The following is a 14,754-nucleotide window of genomic DNA, read 5'->3' as shown; positions in this document are numbered from 1 at the left end:
TAAACCTCTGGTGGCAGACAGCAGGAATTTAAAGCCAGGCAGGGCCTTCCCTGTTAATTGAATGCTATACTAACTTTCACTTATTGGTGGCCTTTATCCAGCTCTCTATCTGCCTAAGTGAATTTTCTAGGTAAATGTTTATCACCTTAATAATCAAATATTATTTCAGACATACTTTTCTCAAATTCATTAACAATTCCCTGTCATTTATGCAAAATACACTATATACTGGGTAACTTTTTCCTGATGGCCCAGGATCAATGTTATGGCTGCTGTGCTTTATCCATTCTGCCTCTTGTTTTTATTTCAGTTTTTGTAGGAGGGTTTCTTAGTCTCTCTTCTAGATATGTGCCATTTGATTGTGATTTGTCACTTTGACTCTCTTGAGGGTTGTGAAGCTAGACTCCCTGTCAATTATAACTATTCCTAATACAAGACTGAATAAGCTCTGAGTTGAGCCACCCCCATGGACGTGAGTGCATGACCTTTATTATGACTGTTGCAGATTTCAGCTGAGATGAAGGGAAGTTTGACTTCTAGATATGAATTAGCAATCATTTTACCAAACGAAAAACCATCTATTTTATTCAGTGCTCATTTTCATGTATTCTTTTAATCACACATGTAGGCGGATATATGAGTACACATAGAGTTCACTTTCCTGTGGAAGACCAAGTCTCAAAAATGTAAGACTCATTTCCAAATCCATGCCACATAACCTGTTCCCAAGGTGACACTTTCTATCCACCCCCCATCCTGCTTTATTGTTATCTCTTAACTTATTTCTCTCCCTCAGGTAAAACATAATAGAAACAGCTAACATGTACCTAGCACTTCCTATGTACCTACCATAGTTCTAGGAAATTTGTCTCTACTGATTCATGTAATACTCACAACAACTCCACTGTATATGTAAGGAAATTGAAGTGCCGAGATGAAGCAACTTGGCAGACGCCCTGTGTCCAGCAGTGGCAGAGCTGGAATTTGAACCCATGCACCTAGCATGAGAGTCTGAATTCTATGGACTCTGGGCTACCTACCACCCCTGGGATCCTGGGCTCTGAGGGGACAGGGACTTGGTTATGCTCCCTTCTGGATGCCCAGTAAACTTCTACCTCCTCTCCACCTCTCCAAGGGCTCCACTCAGTCCACTCTGACTCTGACCTCAAAGTCTGACCGGCTGAGACAGGCAGAGTGACATTCCAGGCCCTTCTTTCACTTACTTGAGACTTTACTGGTTACACTTTCTTTTGCCTCGCCTTTATCTGGCAGAGCACCCTGGATCCATCAGACAGTCAATAAGTTGTCACTGAATGAGTCTCTTACCTGTATCAGAACAAAGTTTGTGATCAAGTGGTATAGTGTGACTGGGTAGCAGGATGATGTCCTAGAAATTGCACTTGACTGAATTAAAAGATTGATTTTTACCTTTTGTGAGCTGACCATGGAAATTTCACAACTCCAACCTTCAGTGTTTCTTTTACTTCTTTTTTAAGACTATTTTTTAGGGCAGTTTTAAGTTTACAACAAATTTGAGAGGAAGGTAACAGAGATTTCCCATATACCCCCTACCCCTACACCTGCAGAGCCTCCCTCATTATCAAAATTACTTTCCAGAATGGTACATTTATTACCAAGAATGAACCTACAGGAGCTTCCTTGGTGGCGCAGTGGCTGAGAATCTGCCTGCCAATGCAGGGGACACGGGTTTGCGCCCTGGTCTGGGAAGATCCCACATGCCGCGGAGCAACTAGGCCCGTGAGCCACAACTACTGAGCCTGCGCGTCTAGAGCCTGTGCTCCTCAACAAGAAAGGCTGCGACAGTGAGAGGCCCACGCACTGCGATGGAGAGTGGCCCCCGCTCGCCGTAACTAGAGAGAGCCCTCGCACAGAAGCGAAGACCCAACACAGCCAAAAATAAATAAATAAATAGATAAATAAAAGAATGAACCTACTTTTTAAAAAAATTAATTTATCCATTTATTTATTTATTTTTGGCTGTGTTGGGTCCTCGCTGCTGTGCGGGCTTTCTCTAGTTGTGGAGAGCGGGGGCCACTCTTCATTGCAGTGTACGGGCTTCTCATTGCGGTGGCCTCTCCCGTTGCAGAGCATGGGCTCTAGGCACGCGGGCTTCAGTAGTTATGGCACACAGGCTCAGCAGCTGTGGCTCGCGGGTTCTAGAGTGCAGTCTCAGTAATTGTGGCGCATGGGCCTAGCTGTTCCGCGGCATGTGGGATCCTCATGGACCAGGGCCCAAACACGTGTCCCCTGCATTGGCAGGCGGACTCCCAACCACCGCGCCACCAGGGAAGCCCCATGAACCTACACTGACACATCATAATCACCCAATGTCCATAGGTTACCTTAGGGTTCACTCTTGGTGTTGTACATTCTGTAGGTTTGGACAAACATATAATGACATGTATCCATCATTATAGTGTCACACAGAGTATCTTCACTGTCCTAAAAATCCTTGGACTCTGCCTATTCATTTCTCCCCCACCCTCAGCTAACCCCTGACAATCACTGATCTTTTCACTGTCTCCAAAGTTTTACTCTTTCCAGAATGTCATGCAGTTGGAATCATACAGTATATAGCCTTTTCAGACTGGCTTCTTTTCTTAGTAATATGCACTTAAGGTTCCCCCATGTCTTTTCATGGCTTGATAGTTAATTTCTTTTCAGCAATTCCATTGTCTGGATGTACCACAGCTAATTTATCCGTTCACCCACTGAAGGACATCTCGGTTGTTTGCAGGTATTGGCAATTGTGAATAAAGCTGCTACAAACATCCATGTGAATGTTTCTATTTTTTAGACATGTGAAAATTTATTAAGTATAACGCACTGTGCACTTGATATGGGTTATACACATTTAGTCTTTAAAATAATCCTATGAGGTGGGGGTTATTATTAGCCCATTGTACAGATAACGAAGCCACAGATAAGCAGCCACAGAGCTAAAATGTTGGAGCCAGGATTCAAACCCACGCATGTCTGACCCAAAGCTTATCTCTTGCAAACTGCACTGTACTCTCTCTCTTTCCCGTCTTAAACTTATGCCATATAACAACAGCTACCATTAAAATGATTATGGCATGAAATATAGACTGTGAATTGAAATAGTTTCCAAACCAAGGATCTTGAAATTAAAGTAAAACCTGGAAATTCAACATTCATCTTTTATAAGTGAAAGCTTTACTGGATGCTATGAAAAACAATAACTTCTTGTTTTAGAGAATCATTCATTTAACCAGTATTTGTTGAGCCCCTGCTACTTGCGGGGTGCTATGATAGACACAACAAATGGTGAGGAAGAAAAACCTGGCCTCTGCACTCAGAGAGAGAGTCTAGAGGAGGAAGCAGAAAAGCAATTAGGCAACATGCAGAGAATGACTGGTGAGTGAGAGTAGGGCTGGGGAAGGTGCAAAAGTGGAGTCCATTGAAGGCAGTGTGAGCAACAGGTGACATCAGCACACACAGGAGAGAATGTGGCATGTTCTGGGAACAAAGATGGAACTGCTGATGGAAGGCCTAACTAAGAAGTGTGGATGAGGATGACAGGGAGTCTTGGCAGGAAGTAAAATGTCCTTATATGTTTTTTTAGAAAGATCAGTCTAACAATAGATGGAAAAATGGACTAGATGGGGCCAAACTGCCATCAGGGAAGGTGGATGGGTGTTGAATTTAACCAAGAAACTGGTGGAAATTCTAATGTAGTGAGAAGGGACTTAGTGATGTGGGAATTGATTTGACAGCTATTAAGAAGGTATAGTCTTGATAACCGGTGGAAATGCAGAAGAGTCAGTAAGTGTCAAAGATATTGTCCAGATGTGGTTTTTGTATCTTGGTGCCCAAGACAGGGAATCCAAGGGCGAGGCACTCTGTGGGAATGGGGAAGATGGTGTTTAGGGTTGCGCACGTGTGGAGTTAACTCGCAGTTGGGTTTTGGGGTCTGGTGCTTAGTGGAGCAGCCTAGGCTGGAGGTGGAGGTTTTCAAGTAATCAGCTGACATGTGGTGCCTGAAGGCATGGAACTGAACAGGCTCACTCACGTTGAGCAGAGAAGCAGAGGGACTGTCAGAGCAGCATCATAACATAAGGGGAAGGCAGAGAAGCGACGCCCATAAAGGGTTTTATGAAGGAGCCTCCGGAGTGTAGGAGCAGATTGGAAGAGACACACTCAGGCTTCCCATAACAAGAATAAATCCTTATGGAACTGAAAGGACCATCACGCATGGTTGATGGCACTTTCCCACCATCCATCCGCCAACACCAACCCATTTGCTATGAGACAGGCTCACAGTGACTCCCGCACGCCCGACAGCCCGCACTCTCTGCCCTGCCTCCTGCTGAGGGGAGCTCACTCCGAGGCCTCGGGCTGCTCCACAAGCACCTGCGGACATCTCCCTGGAGACCCTGCCTGAAACTGCGCGCCGGCAGAGGAACGTCCGCTCCGGTCCCACTCACCGCGCCCAAGGGAGGGTCCTTCCTTCAGGCCAAGCTTGAAATCGCCCTTCTCATCGTCTCTGCTACTGTCACGCTGCCCGTCCTCCTCTCCCCTAGCCCGCGCCTGGTCCCCTTCACCTCGGGGGCACTGCTGCCAGCAGCACCGTTGGTGCGTCAATCCAATCCTCCTTCCGGCCACGAAACCGGCGCGTCCTCAGCCAATGCCGACACCTCTTCTTCCACCGGCAGGGCGCCCCAGCCAATCAGGGGTAGCCGTGCTGCGGCCCGCCGAACACCGTGGCGACGGGGACGCCGGCCTCGGGTTGCCGTAGCAACCGGAGACGCGCAGGGCCAGGCCGTCTCTGCTACTGTCACGCTGCTCTGGATCGGGGGCCCGTCCTCCTCTCCCCTAGCCCGCGCCTGGTCCCCTTCACCTCGGGGGCACTGCTGCCAGCAGCACCGTTGGTGCGTCAATCCAATCCTCCTTCCGGCCACGAAACCGGCGCGTCCTCAGCCAATGCCGACACCTCTTCTTCCACCGGCAGGGCGCCCCAGCCAATCAGGGGTAGCCGTGCTGCGGCCCGCCGAACACCGTGGCGACGGGGACGCCGGCCTCGGGTTGCCGTAGCAACCGGAGACGCGCAGGGCCAGGCCGCAGCGCGCGCTGTGGGGTGGGGCTTGAAGGCCTAGCGGCGGCAGCCGCCTCACCCCAACCTCGGGCTGCCTGCCAGCCAGGGTTTCCTAAACGCTGTCGGTTTTTCTGGACTCGGTGTGCCAACCTTCAGCATTTGAAATAAAATGGGTAGGAGAGCGAGCAGCTTCATTTTAGGGTGTTTAATGTCAACAATTGCTATGGACTAAAAATCAGTTATCTTCCAAAGCAGATATTTAGTTTGAAAAGGATCAACGGTACCTGCTGAATAGCTTTCGTGTAACGTTTAGACAGTTTCAGCGACTCCGGCGTTAAAGTACGAGTGAGCTGTGTGGGACACCTATCACTAGTTCGTTTTGTGGCGCTGAGCAAGGCTCTTCACCTTTTGTGAAAGTCTGAAGCTTCTTTTTATTAAAAAATTTTTAATTTTATTAAAGCTTTTTAAAAAAATACTCAACTTTACATTATGAAGCTTCAAAAAATGAAAAATATTGAGCGCTTATTTTGTGCCAGGGACTGTTCCAAACTCCTCGTTATTTCACCTACTCTTCACATCACCTGCTTATTTTTTATTTTATTTTTGGCTGCGTTGGGTCTTCGTTGCTGTATCGGGCTTTCTCTAGTTGCAGAGAGCGGGGGCTACTCTTCGTTGCAGTGCACGGGCTTCTTATTGTGGTGGCTTCTCTTGTTGCAGAGCACGGGCTCTAGGCATGAGGGCTTCAGTAGTTGAGGCACACAGGCTCAGTCGTTGTGGCTCGCGGGCTTAGTTGCTCTGCAGCAGGTGGGATCTTCCTGGACCAGGGCTCAAACCCGTGTCCCCTGCATTGGCAGGCGGAGTCTTATCCACTGCGCCACCAAGGAAGCCCCCATCTGGTTATTTTTCATCCTAGTTTAGAGTTGTAACATGGAGGCCCAACAGGGCAGAGCTGGTAAGTGATGGAGGCAGGGGAGAACCTAGAATTTCAATCCAGAGCTCAGTCTTAACCACCATGCTGTCTGTCCCCTGGACAATTTAATCTAGGACCTACTCAATCCCATCTTAATGTTGCTCCAAGTGCCCACAGGAATGTCAATTAGTGTGGTGATTCAATCTCCCAGAACCTGATTTAAAATGAATACAGTGAATGCTTCCCTGATGTTTCTCTTTGAATAATAATGAAAAGTAGGCCTAATGGAATAACAACACTTAGGTTTGAGTACTTGAAAATACACATTTAAAACTAAAACAGTTAGGTACCATTTTGGAAATACAGAAAGGTGAGATGAAAGTCAAACTCAGGTGAATGGAGCAGAACTAATTATACTTCAGAGAACATAAAACCAGCAGAAATGATGTTACCAATCAAAACACAAAAAGTTGAGAGGGTAAGGCAAACTGATGCTGAGTAGAAAAAGTATTCTCTACAGACATTTTAAATATTATGCAGGAGACAAAATTACTCCTCTGAACTTTTCTTCATCAGAATATTGAATGTGCTTCCCACCTTTCTTCTTCTCTCTTAAAATCTTAAACCAATGTTTTGGCCTTCCCTGAATGTAACTGAAAGTTGCAGAGATGATTATGAGGCATGGGAGACATGGGGCTCTGCAGGAGAGGAGCACCACACCCACCCAGGGCCCACACTGTACTCTGTAATGTGAGAAATATACACGACCCCAGAGGGGTCACGCCTGCATTAAGCTCATGGCTGATGTGGTAGGGTCCAAATCTGTAAGACCTAACATCCCCTTCTGGTGTTTTTGAATACCCCTTTTACTATCCTGAGGTGAATCCACAGATAATGTAAATTACATACTTCGGAAGTAAAAGAGTGTAACGTGGTAACTATAACAGAAGGAACAAATAAAATTAACTTAAATAGGTATTAAAATAAATATTCAGAATCAACAAGAAGAAAAAAATAATTCCCCAAATTTCTAAAATAACCCTAGACCACTGGTCTAGGACAAAAAACAAAAACAAAAAGAGGGCATTTTAAACACAGACACACTCTTGAGTGGAGGCAGGAGAATGATCTTACAGAACGCAGCACACGCAGAGCACAATTTGAAGAAAATGCAGAACTTAAATTGAGCTTTGCAAGAATAGCAGAGAAACAGAAAGGAAGGTTTTCCAAACAATAGGAATGTTTTCATTAAAAGCATAAAGGTAGTGAGATAAAGGTCACAGAACTGATACTGGAGAGATCAGATATACCTTAAGGAGCAAGATCAAACAAAAACTAGTGAGAAACTCGCTACTTCCCTTCTTCTCCCCGTCCCCAACCCCCACAAAAATCTCAAAGTTCTGTTGATGGGAATAATAAATTGACAAATTCATTGTGAGATATCAGAAACTTTACAGTGCAGAAAACACAGGAGGAAATTGTTACATACATGCCTAATGGAAAACAAACCAAGGCCTGTCATTAGCTATTACTAAAAAAATTTCATAATGAAATTAGCCATTAAAAACAAAAAAGCCTTGAGTCTATGGAAGTTCAGTATTAACATGCTCATTACATATCGTGTAATGTGATGTGTGTTTATTACATATCCCATTGCAAAATTCTATTCTAAACAGATGTGTTTTAAAATAGGGAAAATAATGGACCAGCCTATCTTAAAGGGCTTTAATTTCAGTATTTCTTAACTATCAAAAAATCATTGTGAAAAACACACTATTTGGTTTCATCTTCTTTTCTCACTGTTTCCTCTTTTCTGTCTTCTGCTTAGGAAAATTAGGAGGCAGGAAACAGAAATCACTTATTTTTCTCCATCCCCTATCAGGTCTCATGCGAAAGACATGCAGCTCTTCTAGTATCAAAATAAAGACAATATTCAACAACTGATTCAGTAGACTTTTATTGATCTTTCAACTTCAATAACATCTCCAAAAATAGTTTTCTTCTAATATTATGAAACAGATTTGAAAAGCAGGATTATTCACATTATAGACTTGGTAGATACTTGTACTTCATATAGATGAAAAATATCACTTCTACATTTTAAATGTTTACTTTGGATTTTATTATAAAAGAAAATATTATCATTGTATAATTATAAAAGTCATAAAAATTAGAACTGTACTGTTATTATACCAAGCTATCAAATACTGTATAAATGAACAATAAAATTCAATTTCTATTTATTTAAATGTAGTAAACATTGGAAGAGAACCCCCCTACAAAAAAAAAAACTCTTAATATGAAAGTAACAAAAGAAAAGCCACAACACAAGAATCAATCAACACACAAAAATCTGATTAAAAAAACAACTGTTAACAATTACTCTAAGTCAACTGTAGAAGTCAATATATGCTAATTAAATTTTTTAAAATGATCTTTAGATGATTCCATTTCCAACTATGTTTTCCTATTATTGACACTCACATTACTTTTTGAAAAGTTAGAAAAGAACCAACTTTACATTAAAATTGCCAAATTTTGAAGTATGAACACTATTTTAAATTTTGGATGTCCTTAAACTCCTTAAGTTTACTTTCTAAAAAAATAAATAATTGTTGGACTAAACCAAAAGACAGTTCACATAGTTCTACTGCATATGATAACAATGATGTGATCTACATAAATAAATTTAAAACATTAAATTATTTAATTTAAACATTTTTGAATTACAATGTTATATTAATGGCTTACACATCCGAAATCTGAGCACTTTAAAACAGGATTCACATGTTACACTGTTGAGCACATTTACAGAACTGATATACATGATACAATCCTTTAAAAACAGCAAGCTCTGGTGTCATACCTCTGGTTTCGGAGACCATTTTCCTTTTACAGAATTTTGAACCTGCTTTTGCAATAGGTAAGAGTTATAAAGCTATTATATATATACATAAACCTTAGGTATATGGAAGAAACATTTTTTTTAGATGGAGAAAACGAAAGTAATTTTGAGTGGTAAAGAAATCTGCTTTATAAATACATGCGTTAGCACATAAAAAATTCTGTCCTACACATTTTATATGCTTGGCAAATATGAACAATGATATGCCACAGCTTTTTAAAACAACTTGAGAGATTTATGATTGACAACTTCACACAAGCACACTCACATATACAACACCCATTAGAAAGATCATGTGCCTCACTTCGTATATCTAATATCATTAGAGAATATATAGCATCATCCTTTTATCATAAGGAAGTTATTAGTTCATTGTCTTCTCAAAAGCGTCAATTTTAGAGTGAAATAGCATTCAAGTGAAAGTCAATTTCAGATGGTCAACATGAGGATGTATTACAGTCCTTGTAAACAGATGTCTATAAATAAATAAAATAGGTGGAGGAAAGAATATCCTGAGGTGGCCCTGCGGCCAGGGTACTCAGTAGCACTGAGCTCCATCCTGGAAACCAAGGCATCTGAAAAAGTGCAGGGCTGTTTATATGAATTTATTTTATAAATGGAATATGCACAGGTTTAATTTTTTCACCTTGAGGTAAATCAGTACATAGCAATTACTACTACTCATCTATACCTGTTTAAGGCAACATTTAAAAAGCAATATATGTAGTAAATTACATTTTTCACTGTCTTTCAAAGAATGCTATCCATGATTGTTATTTTTCAAAAATAATGGAAAAATATCATAACCACATAAAACAAGCTATTACTTAAACATGAGTTACCTTTGCTTTTCAATGGAGTAGTCAATCAGATCATTTTGTAAGTCAAGTAGTCAAAAGAAAGCAGAAACTATTAACAATTAGAAACATAGTAAAAACACTGAGTGCAAAGCATTTTGCACGTCATGGTTTTTCTGGCACTGGACAACTAGTATTCATAAATAAAATCACATAAACACTATGATCCCAGGTAGATTTCAGTTCAAATTTTAAAATTATTTCCCATAAAAAAGCACATTTGTTAACCCTGTGACATCCAGACACTAGGGAATGGTGTAAGGAAATCCTCTTGTTCAGGTTCATCAGGGGAGATTACAAAATCATAGCAGCAAATACTGGGGTCTTTGGAAATGATTCTGCTGCTATGAATAAAAAGGAATCACTTCAATGGAAGCTCATAAACAGTAACAAGCACCGTGGGTAATACTCTCTCATCAAGTGCTGACAGCATCTCTCTTCTTTAGGCAGTACCAAATAGTGCCAGCTACATTTTCTAAAGAAAATCAGCTACATTTCCAACCTCCCATATGAGGCAGAAGCTGAATCCATTATTTTAACTAGAATCGGATCACATGGTCTTAGATGTGGAAATTTTATTAGTTAAGTAGTTTAGAATGGATTGCTAGAATTGCTAAAATATCAGCTTTTGGCATTGCTCATGATCTTCTATAAGATCAATTCTTCATACTTTTGTACTTTAATTAAAAATGATTAAAGGAAGCATCGGAATTTCATTAAAATTTTCATCCTAACATTCATGTTATTATTTTCGATATTTCAGTGGCTTCTCAATACTCATTTGGTTTTTAGAAATCATCCTCTTGCCAAATCAGTTTCACAACCCCATTCATCCAGTCCTACAGGCTTAACAAGAACATTTATTTATTTCATATGGAGGTAAAAGTATATAAAAGATGACTAAAAAGATTTGCTAGAGTTAAAAAGCTCAGAAAGCAAAATCTAAATAAAACATACAAACACAAACTAGGAAGAATGTCATCAATCTGAGCTATACATAATAGGTCTAAATTTCTTTTAAAATACAAATATGGCAGTGCTTTATATCAAAGATGTAAAATCTATCAACTGCTCTCAGATAATAAACCATAAATGGAAGTGAGCACCAACTATTTACATTAACAATTTACTCTATATTTGTTAGCTTTTCAAATGTTTATATAATATTTAAGCATCATATCAATTAAAATAAATAAAATATTTAAAAATGTAATCTATTAAATATTACCTATACAACAGAAAGAACAACGTAAACAGAAAAGGAAAGGTAATTCATAATAAAGTAATACTGATCATAAACCCACTTAAGAGAATTCTGACTCCTGATTATCTAATCATACTACTTATAATAGAAAAATAATCAAGAACTTGAACCTGATACAAACTAAACCACATTTTAAGTAAAGGACAGCAAAGGCAGAGAATAATAGAGTGGGCATTTGGGGCTCTAACAGAGTACTAGGATTCAGAAAAAAATTTCTACAAAGGCAACAAAATTTAACTATCGTAAATTGGTATTTTATAGCTTTAAAAATTCATAAACTAATGAGTGGTATGGGAGTTAAATTATAAAATCACCTGCAATTATACTTGTCTATTAGAATGGAGACCTAGATGTGGAGGTTTTAAAGTTTAAAATAAATTTCAAAAACATAAAGGTCAAAATTATAGTTCTTATCTAGAAAGTTTCCACTGTTCTACCTCTATAGCGAAAAAGTTCCCATCACCTGTGAAACATGATGGACATGCATGTAATGCAACACACACACAGCAGCCAGGATACGGCCTCATCTGTTCCCCAGCACTGGCAGAGACGCCCTGTTCTTCCCACAAAGCACTAGCAGAAAGGAAATAATATGGGAACATTTCTAGCAACTCAATGAAAAAATTTAAATACATATCTCTTAAGGTTGGTACGGACTGCCACTGATGAACAAATAGATTTAAAGAAAAGCAGACTGAATGCACTTCCCCACATTTTTCTATTGTAGAACAGAAAAAAATTTTCCAACAGAAAAATAAATATTTGAGTAGTAAGAATCATGTACCTCACTTCTAAGAGACCATTTCATTATATACACAGTCTCCATGGTGCTCCTAACAAACTTCAGACACTACTTCAAAAAACCCCGTAGTCATGCATAAATGGCATGACATACAATATTGTTATATATAGTGACATGAAATATTATATATACATACACATATATATGTATATATATTTATAAATAATTCCTCTTGGTTCAATTCTATAATGAAGTTTCAGCATCCATGTATTTCTTTGTTGGTTCATCTTCAAAACTTATTTTCACACTTATAGGTTTTTCAGGGCTATTTAAAACAAAGAATGAGAATAAATAATTTTGAAACGGTTAAATATTACATTCAAACATGGCCAACAGTAAATATCCATAAGAGCCTTTTGAGACAACTATGAATACCATAAACATACAACTTGCTATTACTATCTTACTGCTTTCTTTTCGCATCAGTAAACTTAACTGGAAAGGCAAATATTAAAAAGTCTTAGTTTTTTAAAGATATTTTTGCCACTAAACTTCACATTTTTCTTACAACTGAAGAGGAGCTCTTTAAAACTGGTCAGTGTATGACTGTGCTTAATAGTTTTACTTTATATGTGAACAGTTGTAGACTTTTATCTTACTGACAAATTCATTAAAAATTAATCTTTGTCAACATAAATAAGCATCAAATAATTTCCTGCAAAACGTAACAAATCTTATCTCCCCAAATTTGGTTCACAAATACAAGATCAAAATACAATTCTACATTTTCAAGTTAATATCAAATACAATGATTCCATGTATATGGATTTAACTGATTAACTGATTTAATTGTAACATGAATATCTGGGCTTTGAAAATTTTGCAAAAGATAGAAACACACTATGGTTTGCTGCCTTCTCCAGACAAAACTGAAGGAGGATAACCCAAACATTTTTCTGTTCAACAATGTAACAAAACATTCCCTTTCTTCCCATGTGATTTTGAATTGAGGGGCAACCTGAATGAAAGGCAGAAGTATAAAAGACAAAATAATACTACTGTAAGGTCTTTCTATTTATCCTAACTATACTAACATTCTGGGCCAGGGGTGCTGACAAGGTGTGAAAAATTACTAAGAGTAAAAAGAGTATCTAGTGAAATTCTGGCTGCATGAAATAATCCAAAATGACAAAAAGTTTAACTTAAAAGCTTTTGAGATCAAAGATAGAAGTGAAGGAAACAGTCTAGCTTAGAGAATTAAAACTCAAGAAATGATGAGAGAAAAGCCAAAAGAGTTGATAACTGAGATTAAGTAGGAGCAAGGTTCTAAAAGGAGGTAGGGAAAAATATCTTGGAGAAAAAACTAATCAATCATTATCAAAAGACAGTTGCCAGAAAGACAATACCTAAGCAGAAATAGCTATGTGATTGCTTGCCTGGAAAAGTTTTAATATTTGACACCCAAGCAGAATATACTGACACCCAACACAGCATCTGGCACAAAGTGTACACCAAAATAAATATTTGTTGACTATGTTGACAGGATAATACCTAATTTCTCCAGAGACCTAAGGGATGAATGTACTAATGATTATCAAGCTAGAATTCCTGAGGTTTAGGTCTGGAAGTGAGTGGGAAAGAAAGAAAAAAGGGTTATTACATAACAAGAAATATAAGGAAGGGGTTATGAAACAGTTGTATAATACATGGTCCATTATAAAACTGAATGGCCTTTACACCCATGGATTAAATTTCTTACAAATATCTTCTAGGAAAATGTTTACCTCACCAGAAGATATAGTAGGCTAAAACAAAGTAAAACAAAAGAAAGCCTTTTTTTTTGGACTATCAGAAAACATGATTGAGGTAGTATTCTATTTTAGTATTCAATCCCTAGTAATTATCTTTCTTTATATGGTTTCTGATCTTTTATATATTTATTCCATATGTATATATTCATTTTTATTATAAAAGAATTCTTTTTTGAAATAGGCAACTATAAATTAAAAAAATAACAAAACAATCAGCACCTATATCTGCTTCCAGTATACAGTGAAATGATGGATAGATGAAAGGAAGAAGGAAGAAAAAGAGGAAGAAAAAAAGGTTGGTTTTTGTTAAGTAAAGAGAATATAAATTATGTAAATTGAGTTTAATTTCATGGTTTTCCTGAATAGCTATCCATAAGTAAACTGAAAGTTGGCTATAGTTAGAAAATGCATAAATCATTACAGCTACCTCGTGTTAGATCTGGTTACTTTGGCATTCTCAGTATTCATGGACAGTGCCTTCCACTGTGCGGTTTTGGCCATTTCATCTGATATGTTAACAACTGAGGGATCAACACTGAAGAACAAATACACTTTCTGGTTAGTATTCAGTACTTGCAAAAGCATTAATATTGTCATTCCTATTATCTATATCATATTTGCTTTCATCAACTTAAAATTGAGAACACTCTTTGTCACGCACTTAAACCAAGATCTAGCAAGATAGCAGTATTTTGGAGTTCTATTATAAAGGTCTCAAGGGGAACTGCATCTTTCTTTATAATCAAAACTAGCAATGAGACTAATTAAATTGTCAATGATGCCCAAAGGTGATTATCTTGGCTATAAGTATACTATTGAAATAACATAAAGGAATATATTAATGTGCTTATAAATATAAAAAGTGATACAGCCTCAAGTCAGTTAGAAAACTTTTATAATCTGCACAAATTTCAATAGCAGCAAACAACTATCCAAAGTACATAAAGAAAAATTACAATTAGGATTTAAAAAATATTTTTTCATAGCTTTTAAAAATCATTAAAAAGAATTCTGGGAAATGAGACACTTTAAAATACTTCAACAGATAACACACAAAAAAGGTTTATAAGTACTGCTTTTAGCTGGTATTACCGTATCAGTAATGTTTTTAGTATGAAGGTGTTACTATATAAAATTTATCAAAATCCAAATACTGTCCTTTCATTATAAGAAACAAATGTAACCATT

At 38.4% G+C, this 14,754-nt stretch overlaps 2 protein-coding genes across 10 annotated transcripts in view; both read right to left on the bottom strand.

Annotated features, from left to right (window-relative positions):
* NEK10 (NIMA related kinase 10) overlaps window positions 1-4,626 on the bottom strand; it is a 325,365-nt gene extending 320,739 nt beyond the window's left edge. The window contains exons 1-2 of the mRNA XM_028479673.2: window positions 4,470-4,626; window positions 1,224-1,326 (exon numbers count right to left, since the gene is read on the bottom strand). The gene's annotated coding sequence lies outside the window, so the exon portion shown is untranslated. The remainder of the gene's footprint in view (window positions 1-1,223; window positions 1,327-4,469) is intronic.
* A 4,417-nt stretch (window positions 4,627-9,043) lies between these two features.
* Window positions 9,044-14,754, bottom strand: part of SLC4A7 (solute carrier family 4 member 7) — a 121,021-nt gene continuing 115,310 nt past the window's right edge. For 5 of the 9 annotated variants that reach the window (XM_024116501.3, XM_024116502.3, XM_024116500.3 and 2 more), the window contains 2 exons: window positions 13,994-14,101; window positions 9,044-12,080 (listed from right to left, as the gene is read on the bottom strand). In XM_024116501.3, coding sequence (XP_023972269.1) covers window positions 11,999-12,080; window positions 13,994-14,101 — 190 coding nt within the window. In that variant the 3' untranslated portion in view covers window positions 9,044-11,998. The remainder of the gene's footprint in view (window positions 12,081-13,993; window positions 14,102-14,754) is intronic. The other 4 variants (XM_028479172.2, XM_028479176.2, XM_028479173.2 and 1 more) reach the window with 1 other exon arrangement.

This window comes from Physeter macrocephalus, chromosome 18, assembly GCF_002837175.3.
Source record: "Physeter macrocephalus isolate SW-GA chromosome 18, ASM283717v5, whole genome shotgun sequence".
Taxonomy (NCBI): domain Eukaryota; kingdom Metazoa; phylum Chordata; class Mammalia; order Artiodactyla; family Physeteridae; genus Physeter; species Physeter macrocephalus.
This window is presented reverse-complemented; position numbering and strand designations above follow the sequence as displayed.